The sequence below is a fragment of the Galeopterus variegatus genome, unplaced genomic scaffold (genome assembly GCF_000696425.1).
Source record: "Galeopterus variegatus unplaced genomic scaffold, G_variegatus-3.0.2 Scaffold10222, whole genome shotgun sequence".
Classification (NCBI taxonomy): Eukaryota; Metazoa; Chordata; class Mammalia; order Dermoptera; family Cynocephalidae; genus Galeopterus; species Galeopterus variegatus.
In genome coordinates, this window is record NW_007736333.1 from 981 (window position 1) to 19,743 (window position 18,763).

At 35.7% G+C, this 18,763-nt stretch overlaps 1 protein-coding gene across 1 annotated transcript; it reads right to left on the reverse strand.

The window, feature by feature from the left end:
- Positions 1-1,289: 1,289 nt before the first annotated feature.
- Positions 1,290-18,189, reverse strand: TSPAN19 (tetraspanin 19). The gene is made up of 7 exons (XM_008594137.1): positions 17,970-18,189; positions 10,570-10,694; positions 7,710-7,784; positions 5,366-5,476; positions 4,114-4,257; positions 2,956-3,039; positions 1,290-1,492 (listed from the first exon to the last, which is right to left on the reverse strand). Exons 1-7 carry the CDS (start codon positions 18,187-18,189, stop codon positions 1,424-1,426), a joined length of 828 nt encoding a protein of 275 aa, XP_008592359.1. The 3' UTR covers positions 1,290-1,423.
- Between the last annotated feature and the right edge of the window lie 574 nt (positions 18,190-18,763).

Here is an 18,763-nt window from a genome sequence, read left to right on the forward strand (position 1 = left end):
TATTTATTTGATCACTAATAATTTGGTTTTCAATCCTCAAGTAGGAGAGATATTTTTGCCATCAGTGTGTTCCCATGGCATATTTTAGAGAAATAGGAATTTGAAGGTGAGTTCTAAATCCCAAGAGAATATTCCCCAAAGAATAGATTTGTCTGTTTGACATGTCTAAACCTAAAGAAGATTGCTTTAGAGAAAATATTTTTTAAAATTTTTCCTTTGTACTGACTTTTAAAAGTTCATAAGATGGGGCTGGCTGATAAGCTCAGTTGGTTAGCGTGCAGCCTTATAACATCAAGGTCATGATGCTATAAGACATCAAATCCTCATGCATGGTTTCAGATCCTCATCTCCATTCTCTATCTTCTTTAAAACTCTTATAAATGAGTGTTTTTGAAAGATTTTCAAATGAAAGGTACATGCTATAGTTGCTAAAAAAATAATTAATTAATAAGCCTCTGAAATCTGCAAATGTTCAAAACGTATAGAAGGAAAAAGAGATGATTGTATTAGTAAATGAGAGTGAGGCTTCTGTAGGAGTTGGAGCAATTTAGGAGCTTCAGTTAATCCATCTTTTCTTCATCTCCTCAAGGTCAAGATGCCTTTTGTTACTAAGGACAATAATGATAGTACCACACATCTATACAACAACTTTTATTTTTCAAATGACTTATTTTTCTCTTTTCTCAATATCATTGTTAGGAAAATGGGACAGGTAGATTAGTTTTATATTTTTCAGAGAACTGTGCACAAATGTATTGAATAAAATTTAAGAAAAATGAGAAGAAAAGGAGGAGCAAGTAAAGAATAAGAGATTTTAGTGATCATTTAGGTTATTTTTGCTATAGTTAAAAATTCCCTGTTATTTTAATATTATATTATTGCCAGCAAAGTATACCCAAATCTCTACTTTAAGTTTATCATCCACTTGTAAGCATTATCAAGAGAGAAATAAATGATTAATTCAGTATAGAGATCAGTGTCATGAAGATTTTCAATCTTCTTTTAAAACTCCTATAACAGTGTTTTTGAAAGATTTTCAAATGAAAGGTGCATGTTATAATTGCTTACTTAATTAGCATTACTGGAATATACTGAAGGTATTCTCTCTATGTAAGAAACTCAAAACATATGATGATACTTCAACATATTTTGAACTCAGTATATATGTTAATACTCTCTAAATTCAAAAAATAAGGGAAGGTAAAGTTCTGAACTATAGAATTTGTCATTCTGAAAAACAAAATGAATAGAATTTAATGAATTTTTTATTATAATATACAATAATTTTATGTTACATATAAACAATGACTTGAATAGATCCTAAACTTAGTTAATGAAATTTAAAATAGTTTTGGTATAAAAACTACAATGTGATTACTTTGAGAATTAACTAGTTTCTTCTGGACAAATTAAAATTCAAAGATTACATTTCTGCATGTATTCTATTCTTGATATGTCTCAAGAAAGCAACAGCTAATGAGACTTGCAAAACCTGGAAGAAAAGGAAACAATAAGACATCAAAATTTAATTAATGAATAATTTGTAAAGCTAATAATTTCTATATAATCATCAAAACGCAAATTTTAAAGGGAAAGGGGATCAAGCAGAGTGAGAAAATTTCAGAGTAAGGTACATATAGTTGTGAATAAGACATATGAAGAATGAGACTTCTAGAGTAACCCACCTGTCATCAGGTTCACGTGTAGCAGAAACTAAAGAGCTTATTAGATTTTAAGTAAATGGGCTATTGTTGGACTAGATGCCTTGATGAACTGCTGATCTGTTTTTTGTCCATACTCTTTCTATGTCTTTAATCCTATAAAACTGCCACTTTTTGGTATAAGATCATGAAAGGTTTTGTGCAAAGGGTAGAAAATAAAATGGAGCACAAATACTATCTCTCTTTTAGTTTTGTCTTAAATACTGCAGTATGAACACAATAGATTCAAGACATGTAAAAACTATGATATTAGTGCTTGTAAGAAAGTCTTAGTTTACTATCAGTCTAAGACTAAAACTGTTACCAGTTGAAGAGATGGAACCTCAGGTCGGTGGCATTGTGGTCAACATAAAATCAAACTCAGGATCAGTATCCTACTCTGGCAAACCATGCATTATATATTTGTTCCAATTCTGTAGTTCCCAACATAAAATCAAACTCAGGATCAGTATCCTACTCTGGCAAACACTGATTACCTATGGCTCAAATTCTGTAGTTCCCAACATAAAATCAAACTCAGGATCAGTATCCTACTCTGGCAAACACTGATTACCTATGGCTCAAATTCTGTAGTTCCCACTATGATAATCCATCTACTCTCACAGTTTCTTTGAATCCATAGCCTGCACTTGCTCTTACCAGTCTTCACTGAGACTGGAGAATGGCATTTTGCTTCTGAATCCCAGTTCTGCAGTTGACACCCTGCAGGACATGGAATATGAGTATTTGGCTTCAAACTGTATTTAAACATTTAGTACCATACCTGCCACATAGCAGATACCCTCCTCCCTCTAAATTTATCTAATGAATACATTAACTAATGAGAATATGAGTGAATACTGGATCTTACTAACATCAAACATCTACTTAGATTTCAGAAGTTTGCAAATTGCATGCTGTCCAATATGGTGCTTTTACTGCTGAAATAGGAAAATATATATTCATATATATAATACAAGAAGAATATAGGAAGACAGATCAAAAGATAGTAGATTATCTTAAAGCAATGAAATCACTACCTCCAGGATGACCACTTATTAACATGCTTCACCTACCTACCTGATTAAGGGATCTGTCCAGCTGGACCTCTATCCCTCCTGGATGTGAATGGTCTTAAGGTCTTGGCTCCTATAGCATTAACTAGTCTGATTAATTCTCCACCTGGTTGTTCTGCAGTCTATTCTGTATGGTTTATTCTCAATATTTTTTATATTTAAACATATGAATAGCTTACCTCTAAAGCCAAAAGTCCAAAGTTAGTTCCAATTAAGGTTAAAGCATTAACATCATACCATGTGCTGATTTTATTTCCACAACCCTAAGGAAAAATAGTTACTTAAATTCATTTGGCCATAGAAATGGTCTTATACATAATTCTTTTACAAAGAGGAAAAAGCATGTAGAGATTAATAATTTGCTAAAGCCCAAATAGCAAGTCAATGTCTAATGTATAAAAGTCCAGACAGAGAGCTTTGTATGACAGCAGGACACCTCAGTTGATAATTTTAAGGTTGCTAAGATGTTGCCATATAATTGAAATCAGAAATTTATTAAGTTTTGGAAAGAGATTTGGTTTTCTTCAGATTGTTGCAGCATATCACGTTATATAACACCACCTAAAATAATTGTTTTTCAAATAGTAACGTAGATGCTTTTTTAAAAATGTAATGCTCCATTTATCTATAAATTATGTAATTGAAAGGATACTTCTTAAGACTAAAATAACCTCAGTGTATAAACTATAAAAAGTGTTAGCAATTCTTTGGATGGAAATGGGAAGTTTATCAACATCTCATACCCATAAATAGCAGTTGTTCCCAATAAGTTTTCACTCTTGCTTATGCCACACTTACCAGAATACCACTTTTGTCTCACTGGGGTCCCCTCAGTTTTTGCCAACCCTCATACCCTTTTGCTTGTGATATTGCAGCTCCCTTACCAATCCTATACACCAGGGCTTTGCCACTTTTGTCTCACTGGGGTCCCCTCAGTTTTTGCCAACCCTCATACCCTTTTGCTTGTGATTTTGCAGCTCCCTTACCAATCCTATACACCAGGGCTTTGACAGAAGTGCCTCCTCCTTCTACAGGATTTTGAAGGAAGGTTGAGGAAAATGGTTGAGGGAAAAAGTTCCAGAAGTGCTTAAATCACATACTCCCAGACAGTTGATTTAATTAATTTCTTATATACCTGAAATAATACTAGAATTTACCTAATTATATGTTCAATTCATTGAAGTGGCTTAAGAATGTAACCACCACGAATAAAATTGTTTTTATATTAAAATTTGCTCAGCCAAAAAATAAAAATAAAATTTTGCTCAGAATTCTAAATTGACTTGCAAAACAAACACACACTGTAAACACTTGGAGAAGCCTTGACTTCTCTTTACCTCTAGATAAGTTGCATTCAGTGGCTCATCACAAAACCATTTTCTTAATGTAGAATTTGTGCAAGAACATGGCACCTGTTCAGAGTTTTCTTTATTCTTATTCTTTATCCAATCTGTGTAATTGTGTTGGCCACAACACTGTAACTAAGAAAAAGGTTCTATAAGTTTTACTATAAAATATTCAAAATGCAGTTAATTATACAATTTCTTTACATATTTTTGTCATGAAGGGTCTTTATTAATTTATTCTCCCATTGAAATATAGTGAATTAAATAAGTATGTATTTTTTTGTTCTTCAATTCATTACTTTGTGCTGCTGCTGTTCTTGTCAGTCAGAGCTAAAGATATCGGTTGATATAACTGGTTATGATTGGATGAAATTTTATCTGAATTTTATCTTATGGGAGTCTATGATAGAAAATACACTTGATATGCTTATATATAAACTATGCTTAGGGCCAAAATATAGAACAGAGAATCATGTAAGACATATCTTGCTCCTAATTATAGAAGTTCTCTTTATATTTATTCATAATGTGTTGTCATTCAAGGGTTCTTCAAAAAATTCATGGAAAAATTTGCATTATCTTTTAATTCCATTTTTTCATGAACTTTTTGAAGTACGCTTGTACGTATTTAGTATATGTAAAAAGATCTTCAGGATTATTTCTACTTTCTTAGGATTAATGTGAGATGTTAACTTTAAATTTTGTATTGTGTAAAAACCTGCCACAAGTAACTAAAAAAAAAAGGACAATGAAAATAGAAAATAGAAATGATCAAACTTCTAAGAAATGTCTCATTTTCAGTATGGATTCTGAAATCAAGTTGAGTTGGGAGAATATGAAAGAATCAACTTGCATATTTCTCACTGAGGAAATAAGGGAATGTTGACATGAGTATTTAATTGTTTTCAAAATTTTTTATTGAAATTTTTAACATCGTACTGCCTGTTCCAATACGTACCAATTATCTTGATACAATCTAGGAAATGCTGAACAACTAAAATAGTGTTTCAGAGTTAGGGTACCGAAAATTACTTTAACCAACCAAACATACAAGTACTATCTCAATTATATTTATGGCTAAGAACTGTAAGCAGGAATCACAATGCTGTTCCACTCAATTTGTTTGTAAGAAATACAATCTCTCATTCCTCTGCCTATCCCCTGCCCTGATCTGTTCCCTCCCCTATCATGCAGTGGTTACCTTTGAGATCTGATTTTTAGTTTTATGTGAATTTCATCTTACTGTTTTCTGTAAAGTATCCAGAATAGTCCACTCGGCTATGTTTTCAGGCTTATCTCTATATCCATACTCAGAAATGACCAAATCAATTTTATCATGCCACAGTTGGTGAACCTGTTGAAAATTGTATTAAAAGAAAAAATTTCATAGAAATTTTTCTTGATGGTACCCCAGAAGAAAGTATTTAATGTCAGTTCACTGTTTTCTGCTTATTCCCAGGTGTTGCATTTTCCCTTCTTTATATCTCTTTTTAGCAACCTTAGTTGTGGTCTAGAAGAAGATTGTATTAGGCTTATACTATTACTAGAATAGAGGAAATAATGTGCTATTCTCCTGACTATCTTATGTCCTACATGAGGAAGTAATGTGCTATTCTCCTGACTATTTTATGCCCTATGTGAGGAAGTAATGTGTTATTCTCCTGACTGTCTTAGGGTTCTATATTTCTTTTCATACCCTCGGGAAAAATTGTAAAAGACTTTGAAATGGACCAAAAAATATTACTGAATGTCTTCTCAATGAAAACTAGGCTTTTTGTAGCATACTTCAGGAGTCCTTGATTTTACAGGGAACTGTGCCCTTTATGGTTTATAACTTAACTTATATTACAACTTTGCAAACTGTAAAAAACTATAATTTTGCAAATGATTTTTGGTCCAATAAATGCAAACGGATTTTTCTTGGTGAGGATGCAATTAATTTCTCCCCCTTCCCAGCCTGTTTTGCAACTATTAAGTGATGGCCTACATAAGTGTCTTCTTTTTGGATTCTCCTTTGAATCAGGTTTTATATCTTGCTGGTTCTCTCATTAATCAAGATGATAAATTAAATATTGTAATGTTCCTATCATATGATTTTTTACAGGAATTACAATTTTCATATTTTTAAAAAAATATCCTTTTACAATACTGACAGGACTTAAGAGCCCAAAATATGGCACCTTAACATACTGAGTATTTTCAGCTGTAGGAAATTAAGAAAAATGCAGAAGCAGGAAGGTCACACTCTGAACTTCTTCTGCCTTTCTCCTCTGAAGCATGCAAGAAAATAATTTTCTGATCAACCTCCCCTGAAAGTAGGTAATATGACCTCATCCCAGAGGTGTCCTGCTCTATACCCAGATGCCAAGAAGAATCCAAACAAACAGGCCTTGCTAAGTCCCCCCAAATTTATTATCATTAGATCATACCCTTTTTTCTTCCAGTCACGCTGTGGCATGATTGTCCATAAAAATACACAGTTTTCCCTGGGTCTTGGGGTCTTCAGAAGACTCCAGTGTCACATAAACTTTGTTTAAATAAATTTGTTATGTTCTTCTCTTGTTAATCTGTCTTTTGTTATAGGGGGTCTCAGCTGTAAACCTTGCAATGGGTGAGGAAAAGATATTCTCTCCTACAATACTAACCTGAAAATGATCAGACTTCTTTTTGAGGAAAAAACTGTTATTTCACAAGTTGGATAATACAGAGGTAGATAAATTTTGATAAAGTAAGTGAGTTAAGCATTTAAAACTTTGAATGATTTTCATAACCTATTCCTAATTTGGTCTTCTACAGTACCAAAAGGTAGGAAGAATAGATACTATTTGCATTTTATGAACAAGAAGACAGACATTTTGATAATTTAAGTAATTGCTTTTGTTTACAAGGAGCTGAGGCTTCTAAATATGGTTTATTTGAATACTATTCTAATGATTTCTCATTGTACTATGCTGTTTTTGAATAATAAAAACTAAACTGGTTTTTATTTTTTATTATTACAATAATTATAAAATATATAAGTTAAACTCTTGCTCAGTAACTTATACATCTGTGTTTTAATACATTTGAGAATATCAGAAGAATGTAAAAGGGAATTTAAATCTATTTTATTCTCAAAGTTAATTTTTATTTGAATAGAATTTTTTTTCCATTTTATATTGCCATTGGGGAGCAGAGTGAACTTATGGATTTATTTAGCCTCTAAAGCATTATTTGGGAGATCTAGAGCATATATAAATGCCAACTTAGTACATAAGTACCTTCATATATAACCTATGTGACTACTATGTAAATAAAATTCCCTTACACATATTCAATTTGACAAGCACCTGCTGAAGGCCCTATGCATCCTCAACACTGAGTTAGGTACTATAAATAGCATAAAAGATTTAAAAGGTCATAAGACCTTAATCCAGTTTGAATGCAGAAGACAAATTGATGTTCTAGTACTTTCATTGAATATTTTCCTCCCAAAGGCATTTACCTTTGACTTTTAATATAGGCTCAAAGGTCTCAATAATCTAAATATACAATTTCCTTTAGATTTCAAATGAAAGGATATATTGATAAAAATTCACTTTCCATACCTCCTCTTTCTTTGTGAAGATGAATATTGAAAATACAAACTGAACACCAAAGGCCCACGTTAACAGTACTGCATACTAAAACAAAAGAAAGTAGAGATGACGTCTATGCTTCTAGTATATATTTTAGATACTACAGCAACGGGAAAATGCACATCATATGAAATATGCAGCTTTAAAATTTATATAAGGATCACTGAGGTTTCCTGCCTTCATAAATATGATTGAAATTATTGAAATAGAAAGGTAAAGAAAAATAAATCAGTGAACATTTGGAAAAGAGTAAGATAAAAAGAAGCGATAGTACTTTATGAGAACCCTAATAGACGACTTGGTCTATTCTCTTAATTCAGATCTAAAACTGTTATAGAGGAAATTCAATTATCTCCACATCCACTTAACACACCATTCTCCTAAAACTAGAAAACTCATTAAATTTGTGACCTACTATTTCAATTATCCCATCTTGTAGAAAGTAGAAAGTATAACAAAAGTAATTGTAATAATAAACTTAATTCTGCATATACATTCAAACTATTTATTTGAAAACTGAAAATACTTCTATCCAATGCCAAATAAAATGATTTTCACATTTAGAAGACTATTTCCTTTTTTCTTAAATTTATGGCCACTGCATTCTTTTTCACTGTAGCAGCAGATATTGATATATAAATTATCTGGAATTCATAATAATTAAAAAAGTCAGCAGTCTGAATATTCACTAGTCAAAATATAAGTAGCAATGATTTACTGTTAGTATTATTAATTTCACATATTTTAAACATTTAATACCTTAAAGTATTCAATTAAAATTTTCTGCTTGACATAATTTTTTTTTTATTTTCAGAGACAAAACTATGGTCTATACATCTATGAAGATGTTTAGATTTATAATGCTTGTACATGCAACATCTTACTTAATCTTACTATTAGGAGACTTGTAGAGACAGAAAAAATTGAATGAAACAATAAAAAAAATTACTGGGTGTCTTAGATTAGGGTAAGAGTATGTAAAATCACCTTAAAACCATGGAATAATTCTTAGGCCTCTAAGATTGGTCCATAAATTGACTGTGGATTAATATGGTTAAAGGAAAAATGTATTCAGCCGAAAAGTATTGGTAAGTTCAGAGGAGAATGGCAGGAGTCATGATAGCAAAAAGTAGCAGTACCCTTCCAGAGAGTATCCAAAAGGCACAATGGTGATGGTGTTTTGGCTCTAGGCCCTAACCTGTCAGATCCTATATTCATCTATATCCTTATGGTGGTGTCTATCAGGCTTTCTCATTTGGATGCTATTAATACTTGAATCACATGAGGCAGAAACTTATGAGATGTTTACGTTTTTCTCCCTCTAGTTTCTCCATCCTTTCCCAACTCCAATCACCACAGTATACTAATAGCAGGCTCTGAATCTCCTTTGCCTAAATGAAAATGTGTGGAAGGAGAGAAATCGAGATTTCCCTGCAAGCCATTTCTATCCTGGTTTCCATATCCAAAATCTGAAGCCCAATAAGAAAATTATGCTGTCTGGAAAGAGAGAAAGATAAGACTTGAGAAGTGGAAGTGGACCTTGGAGGAGAATAAGAAGAGAGAATGAAGTCTCTTTTTAGACTAGAAAGATTCTGAGACTGATCCTGGAAGTCTATGGGTTCCCAGAGCAACAGGGGATAGCATTTGGCTTCTTGGCATTGCCGTGACAAGGTGAGAAGACCTGAGAGGGAAATGAGAGTATTGTTTCCAGCTTTGCCTAAAATGCCTGTGCTGGGGTATTCAAATAATGGCAGAAATTACTAACATTTGGCAGCAACTGATCTCTATGTCAGGTGTGACTTCTTTAATTTCAGTGTCATTGGGGAGATCTGACTCTCCCCAATGGGAAGGGATCCTGCAGGGATGGAACGAGGTCATAGCTATTTACCAGTCCTTCGCAAAAGGGTTTCACTGCTGTGTCTGCACTGGTACATACTTGATGGACATCAGACCAACCTTTGCCACCCTAGGCCACTCAAACAGCAGAATGAGTAGACCTGAGGGGACCATGTGGCCTGGGAAAGTGAGTGCGTTTGTGGTAACCCGTGTAAAATAACCAGTGTCCAGAGTGATCACACAGACTCTCACCTCTTCATAAAATCTAAGTATCTCTGCATTCTTCCTGGTAAGGGACAAAATAACTGCAGTTGAACTTCCTGTCTGCTTGGCAGTGAATTAAAGAAATTTGATTTAAAGAAAATTTTAAAAGCTATATTTCGTCTGAGTGTGAGTTGTAATGCATACCTGCCACACGTATGGTAAATACTTCATGTTCAGGTCTGTATTGATTCTAATTGGCCTTTTCATGTTACATGCTTCAGGAGAAAGAATGTGCTAGCCAAATGCCAGAGTCTATCCCTCTCGGCGAGTTACATTTCTTTTTGTTAAGAACAAATTGTAGTTTCAATTACAAACTAGTTTTCCTCATGCCATGCCTACAGGGAGAAAATGTGCTGACTATAGAATATGATTCCCTGTCCTTGGTAAGCTACGTTGCTCACTGATTTTAATATACTTTATTCTGATACTAGTCAATATACTTAAGTTTGTTTTATTGTAGTTCACTGTAGGAGATGGATTCCTGATGATTCTGTTTTGAAAATTATATATCTAAATGTGCAAGTGCTGAGGTCCAGATTTGATCTTTGGAAAACTCACCAATAAATCCTACCTGAAAAGTTTCATAGGAAGGGGTGCTTCATTTGGGTTAACCCTAAGGAAATACTCTACTACAGTGTCACGGTGACATAAATAGCTATTGCTTATTTTTGTAAACTTGGACACCTAAGATCTATGATACAAATTCAGGCTATCGAAGCGAAATACGTACCAGAACCAGGAGCCATCTGATTTCATTGTGAATTCCCAAATAACCCAATACACAAAGAAGAACAGTAGCAGATCCCATTCCAATCAAAAGTTGAGAAATATATACTATGAAGCGATTGTTTTCACCTGTGAAAACCACAAAATGACTTATTGTAAAGTGATATTTTGTTTTCTATTTAGTAATAATTGCAGCAACCCAAGGTTTCCCTAAGCAGCTGTTGCCAAACTACTAGGATTCTTTCTCTCTCACTCTTTTCTACCTCATCCTAGCACCTCTCACTTACTCTTAACAACAACCTTTCTTTCTTTTGTGACATGCTAGAAAATATCTTTGATCTCAGATCTCTTTAACCTTATTTTCATTACCTCTTATGATAGAAGACAATTTTTCCATGGGGACCATTTCTATATACCTAGCACCTCTCACTTACTCTTAACAACAACCTTTCTTTCTTTTGTGACATGCTAGAAAATTTCTTTGATCTCAGATCTCTTTAACCTTATTTTCATTACCTCTTATGATAGAAGACAGTTTTTCCATGGGGACCATTTCTATATCTAATGTATATATATTCAAAGATTCATGTATTCATTCATTCATTTATCCATTTCATCAAAAAAAAAATTAGTACCTAACATGTGTCTCTTGTACCCACCCTGAAGTTATTGCTAATAAGGCCCCTTTAAAGCTCTTTTTTTTTTCTTGTACCATCTAGACTGTGAGCCCTCACTGCTAGAGACTTTATATATATATTTATATAGTCAACAGAGTAAATCGATAACTTCGTATAATGTATGCTATACGAAGTTATTACGGTGGGAGGATCTATTTAAACCATGGAAATGGCAAATGCCATAAATCATGACTCTCCACTCCATAACTGGTTGTTAAACATTTACCAGCATACTATTGGGCATCTAATCCATTAGGTTAAAGGGTGTGGACAAGATTACTGGAGAAGGTAACATTTGAGTTTGGGCCTTGGATGATCATTGGAAATATCCAGGTTAGACTGGTGGAAGCATTCCTGAGACATACAACAGCATGGTGTGTGTAGGAAACTCAGCTTTGTTGGCACTTAGAGTTTGAGGCAGATAAGACTAGAAAGGTTTCCAGGGGTAAAATTATGGGCACTAGGTTTTCCAGTCTTCCTCACTGGAACTAAGCTCCATGAGGACAAGAACTTTATCTTTTTTATTTAGTACTGTATCCTCAGCTCATGGGGACAGTGCCTAACAAGTACAAGATGCTCAATAAATACTTGCCATATGAGTAAATAATAGCAATGCGGAGCTAGAGAAAAGCTAGGGGATTACATGGTCAAATTTTTATTTTAAATTAGTCATTCAGAGACATTTGGAAGATGGCTGAGAAAGGAGATCAGAGCATAAGGGTACTGGAGGCTATTACAGTGCCAGAGGAGAGATGGGGGCTATGCATCACATGGAGTTATAAAGAATGGAGAGGTGATGGCAGAATAAACTAAAAAGTAGAATTGACAGTTTCAGATACAGAAGAAAGGAGTTCCCAAAATCTTTTGCCTCAAACTGTATAAAAATACAACTTAAAGGATAAATTCCTGACTACCTGCTGTGATTTGAATGTCCACCCAAGCTCATGTTGGAACTTAACCTCCAATATGGCAGTGGAAGGTGGGGCCTTTAAGAGGTGACTGGATTTCAAGGACTGTGGCCTTGTGAATGGATTGATCCATTCATGGAGTTATGGGTTGATGGTTTAATGGGTTGTCATGGACACAGTTCTGATGGGTTTATAAGGAGAACAAGTGAGAAGGTTAGCTCTCTTGCTCATGCCATCCTGGCCGTGTGATTGCCTGCATTGCCATGGGACCCTGTAGAGAGTTCTCACCCAGAAGGCCCTCACCACACATGCCTCCTGAACTGTGGACTTTCCAACCTCCAAAATTATAAGAAATAAATCTCTTTCCTTTATAAGCTACCCAGTTTCAGGTATTCTGTTATAAGCAACAGAAAAATGACTAATAAATTACCTTTTCAGGGGCTTTTTCCACAAGCAAGTTTTAATGAAAGTTAGCTGTCAAGTCTATAATAAAGGGAAAGGAAAAAAAAAAAAAAACTTCTGGTCCATCTTACTTGCTACATTGTTAAATATTATATGGGAAGTCCTTAACCCATTGCTTGCAACACAGTCACTATTAAATAAGTGGAAGCTACTATCATCATTATTGTGGGGAAAAAAGAGAGAGAGAAAGTTTGTCATGAGATCTGCACACACCTATTTACTGCGAGCAAACTGCTAATGCACTCAGACATCGCACATACTTTTCCACAAGCACGATATACAAACAGAAGACAATAAAGATACGAGGCACTTATTATAGCTGAAGTTTAGCTAAATTATTCAGTAATCTATAGTTCTTTATTACATATTAAACCATTATATTTAGTTTTTTATTTTCCTTATAAACATTTTTTTCTTGATATCCACTAAGAAATATGTTGGCTCTGTCCCATACATTTTTTTTGTTGCCCCTTTTAATGATTAACAATGTTGCTCAGCAGAACTTACTGAGATAATGAATATGTTCTATACCTGTGTTGTCCAATAAGGTAGCCAATACCCAATAGCCAAATATGGCTATTGAGCACTTGAAATGTGGCTTTCTTCTTTCCAATGGGGGATCTTACAAAAAAAAATAATCCTTAGCTTTTAGGTTCCTAAACTTCAGTCCACAATGATCATAGCACACCACATAATGAAAAAATAAGGGCACTGTGAAGATTTAAAGTTTTTTTATTTTATTGTATATATAAAGTTAAAGGTGTTTGATTATATTCATATTTGGGGGACATTATATTTCATTTGTTAACCTATCATGGTGGGAGTAGATGGTAACGGAGTTTTAAAAGAAATTATTTAACTTGGGAAGCATAATTTTGGTGCTCTCCATTATCTTTTCAAGTCTACACATCTGTTAAGGTCCAGAGTTAGCAGAACAATCCACAATCTTCCCTTTCTCTCATCCCTTTCGTCTACCAACAGTTCCTAGCTCTCCCTCCCAAAATTCTCTCTCCTTTATGGTTTTGGATATAAGTCCTATTCTTTAATAATGTATATGTTTTTAAAACCAATTGACAAAAACCTTCAGAGGAAACACTAGATGATGACAGTTTCAGATACAGAAGAAAGGAGTTCCCAAAATCTTTTGCCTCAAACTGTATAAAAATACAACTTAAAGGATAAATTCCATACATTTCCACCTTCTTATCACATCACAGTGTCTTCATCCACTACTAAAACAATATGAAGAGGGGAAATAACAGACATTTTCATTTTGTTCTGGATTTTAAGGAAGTATTTTCATATTTGGCCATTAAGATTATTTTGTTTCATTGATGGAAATTATTATCATATATATATAATTTTATTAAAGACCTTTGTTGAATTAAAGAATGTTTTATGTGATGTTACATTTCTTTTAAATATAGAAACAAATTGTCCTAATTGTATAAACTCAAATTAATATATATGATCATTTTATTCACTGTTGGATTGTTTCATCAAACTTTCTCTGATATTTTTTATATGTATGTATCGATGACATGAGTCTATAAATTGCTCTTTCTACTGTTTTTTTTTTTTATCGGTTTCTTCATTGAAAACTTATTAGCCTCATAGAACATTTTGGGGAATATTTTCTTCTCATCTTAGATGTAATATTATGAGTAAAATTGGCATACGTATTGTTATATTTTTTATAAAATTATACCTCAGGTATTTATTATGGAATAATTTTAACTACAGCTTTTATCTCTTTAATTATTATAGAACTAATAATGTTTCTATTTGCTTTTTTATTCATTGTTGATTATTTAAAATTTTTCTGAAGAAAAATTCTGACCAATATTTTCAAATTTATTTTCATAAAGTTGACAATAGTGTCTTTAGGATATAAAAGCTGCTATTCTGATAGGCAGTATAATAATTTCCTACTGCTGCTATAACAAATTACCACAACCCCCGCCCCCAGGATAGTGCTGGTAAAGCCATGTGTTCATCGCCAGTTATATTGCTCAGAGAAATGCTTTGGGATCTTGATCCCACTATAATTTCTATTGAATGTTCTGCTCTTTACTGCAGCCGATCTGGGCATAACCATTTTGGCATCCATTGAGCAGAAAGTTTGCTCAAGTGTAATTTTTCAGTCAGAATTGTGTAAGCTGAACCACTTTTGCTGGCTATTGTTTCTACTATTGTTTCTGCTGTTCATTGTCAGTCTTCTTCAATTAGGGCACAAACAAAATTAATTTTTTCCTCCAAAATTGATGTGGATGGTCTGCCTCTGCAGGCTTTATCTTCCACATCGTCTTGTCCCTTCTTGAAAGGATTTGTTCATTTGTAAACTTCTGATTTCTTTGGGGTCATTGTCCCCATGAGCTTTTCACAAAGCATCAATGATTTCACCATTCTTCCACCCAAGCTTCACTATTTTTAATTAATTAATTTATTTATTTTGGTGGCTGGCCAGTGTCAAGCCTCACCATATATTTGATGTTTGTTTTTGCTCCAAATTTAGCCGAATTAGATAGGGACACTTTTCAAACTGATAGTCTTATCTTTCTTAGTTCTGCAAACTAGATCCTGTTCAGACATGTTATAACAAGTAAGTATGAGTTTATTTTGGTGTAAAAATATTTTGAAATACACATGCATGGTATTTTTATCACAATATGCATTTTCCACACTTTTTGAATACCCCTTGTATTTTCTTGTTTAACTGTCTTTTTTCCCCAGGTAGAGTCAGAGGTATTTAAGTGGAGACAATAGATCTTCTATACCATTATATACCCCAGATCTACCATATAGTAGGTACTCAATAGATATTTGTCGAATGAATGAACGAATGGATGAGTTAAATTATTTAATTGGTCTATAATTTAGTTTGGTATACAGTGTGAGGAAAGGAACAAATTTAAGGTTGTTTTCAATAAAAATTATTTTCCAGAGAACTAATTTTCCTAAAAATTGTATGGAAAGATCAACACTTATTCCACTGGTTTTTCATACCATACTTTGTTTATTAGATATGAAGGTTTAAAATTTTTCTAGGTAAGTTTCTGGGTGTTTCCTTTTCTCTTTTTATTGTTTCAATCCCTGATAGCACCATATTTTAAAAAGTATTGTAGTTTACAATGTTTTGATATATGAGTGCATAATTGACAGGATAAAGCAAATTTAATAAGATGAACTTGAAGCTATTTGTCCCTAATTAGGAAGAAACCAGTCTGTTTATTGAACCGAAGGGTGCTTTGGGAATTGGAGATAAGAGATGTCTATGTTAGGGTCTATCCACTTCCCTTCCTCCCCTGACCTAAAGCCATAATCCCCCTAAAAATTCTCATGGTCCTTCGTCCCATCTTAATGAGTGTCTCTACTCTTTGTCTTCTACCTCTGCTTTGAGCTCTCCTGCTGTCATTTGGTTTCTCCAGTTTCTGTTAGTCTTATTCCTGGATACCTCCAATGCCTGGCATGTTTTAATGGGACACTCCGTTGGAAAGATAGCCTGATTTGCTATTTCAGTTTCTTCCAAAGATGCTGTAAATCTATATTTTTTACTTCAATTCTATTTACTGAAGCATGCGAAAAAGCTGTGATCCTCTCTTACAGCCTAAGCAAATACTTAGGCCCAAAGTCCTAGCCTTTCTTTGTCTGTGAATGAGAAAGACAATGGTGATTAATGAACCAGAAGACTCTGCAGTAACTCTGGCGTGAAATGTTGAAGGCATGGACTTAAGTGTTGCTTTAGTAATAATTAGAGCATTAGGGAGGGTCAGCTGAAATGTTCTATCAAAAGACCTAAATATTGTACAGAAATAAACTGAAGTTTATTTTTCTCTCAGTCCAGAGTTAGTGAATGATTTTCTTCTAGAAAATCATCTTAGAAACATGGGACTAACTCAAGCCTGTTCAATATGTGGCTCTCAAATTTGTTCTCATTGCCATCTTTTATAGCTAGAAGAAAGGAAAAGAGGATGAGTAGACTCAGGCAAGCATCTTTTAAACAAATGGGATAGAAGCTGCAAATTTCTCTTCTGCTCATATTCCATTGGTGCAGACTTGGTTACATGGCAATACTCAACTGCAATTAAAGGTGGGAAGGGTGGGAAGGGCCAAATAAAACTCCCACTAGTTTGGAAAGGGCACTTGCAAAAGACAATTATAAGGAGAAAAAGAGGGCTTGGATAAAGTTTCAATATGTTTTGTTATGGACTAGGAGAAATCAAAGATGATCATAAGGATTCCTGTAGGATGGAAAAATAGAAGAATAATGGTAATCACTGGAAATAGAAAAATTGGGAAAATCATTTGGAAGAAAAATTCATAAGTGATATCTGTGTTTGAAGTGATATCTGTGTGGTTATGTTCTTTAAGGTCTGGAAATGGAGTATAGTATAAATGGGTAGCATAGTCTTTGCAGACTTGGGAGTCATCCATAGATAGCCAATGATATGGGAGTGAATGAAAGAGAAGAGGAATTGTCTATAGATAGACAGGGGCATAGGTTTAATGGTAAAGAATGATACAATTAAGAATTTGTATTTTTGGGGGCCGGCCCCATGGCTCACTCGGGAGAGTGCGGTGCTGGTAGCGCCAAGGCCACAGGTTCGGATCCTATATAGGGATGGCTGGTGTGCTCACTGGCTGAGTGTGGTGCCGACGACACCATGCCAAGGGTTGCGATCCCCTTCCTGGTCAAAAAAAAAAAAAAAAAAAAATTAAAAGTTATGGTTTATGATTGTGTTTTTGTAGAGACAGAATGCAGGCTGCATTCATTATTATATATTCATTAATATTAGTGTCAATATTATGTCCAAACATTAACATTATATGTGCGGATTTTAAAAGACATTAATTAAACATTTTCATGGGCCCTGGGGTGTGGGGCCGTGTGCTGAGTGGGAGCCTCGGTCCTGTCCCTACTCACGTCTCCAGCCCCTTCTATGACCAACCCAGCTCCCAGACGTTTCCTGCCAGCCTGGGCCACCACTTGAGACCTGTTCTCAAATGGGGGGGGACACTGGGTGTTGTCTGGGGACATTTGTAGTTGTCACCACTGGGGTTGCTCCTGGCATGGAGTGGGTGGAGGCCGGGGACGCTGCAGTGCCCAGGACACCCCACCACAGAGGACGATCCAGCCCTGATGTCAACGGTGCCAGAGGGGAGTCCCTGAACCAAGATCAATCCAATGAGAGAAAAGGAAGATTTCTGGATTATTATCTCACATGATGTTGCTAAATGCATTCTTAAGTAGATCCAGGTCTTGCCCCGTTCCCCACCCGACACACACCTCACCGGGCCTGGTCCCTGCGTTGCCGGGCCTGGGTCCCTGCCTCACCGGGCCTGGGTCCCTGCCTCACCGGGCCTGGGTCCCTGCATCACAACGGCTAAGCGCTCGTGAAATCCTGGCCACAGCCAGCAGGTGGCAGTGCAGGCGGCCACTAGTGACCGATCCTGGCTCCAGCGCGCCGCGTCCCAGAAACACCGCAGTCTAGACACTCGCCAGGCCGAATTCCTCTCCCCTGAAGTCAGTCTGCGCGGAGACGTTCGCGATTCCCGTCGCCAGTCATCCTTTTCCATGCAGCGTCCCCGAGGCTGTCTGGCCAGGGCTTGGATCCCTCGACCAAATTGCTTAGTAAGGGTCAGGGTGGGGGGAGCCCCAGGCTCAGTGCCCGGGGGGGACAGGTGCTGCCGGGAAAGCAGATCAGGAGAGGGACGCCACCCAGCAGGCTTCTCAGCCACGTGCGAGACTCCCCCAGGGCCAGGACGTCTCCAGGGCTGTCAGCGATCAGCCTGGGGGAGGCGGGTGGTTGTTTCTGAGAATGTTGACGGCCCTTGTCCCCAGGTGGCCGCCCGGCCTGGCACGTGGGCCTGGTAGGAACCGAGAGTGTCAGGTTTAGCACTTGGGAGACAGGTGTCTGCACCCTCAGCCAGACTGAAACCAAAGCTGGCCTAGAAGAAGATGTACCCTAGGGGCCGCCGAGTCCCTGAGGCCAGTTCAGTCCAAGCCCCTTCTGAAACGAATCGGCATCTCAAAACCATTCGAGATGGTCTTTGGCATGTTATCAGAGACCACCTGACCGTCCGCTAGGGGTGAGACCCTGCGAGATGCTCCCAAGACATCATCATCTCCAGATTCTTCAGGGTGGCCAGT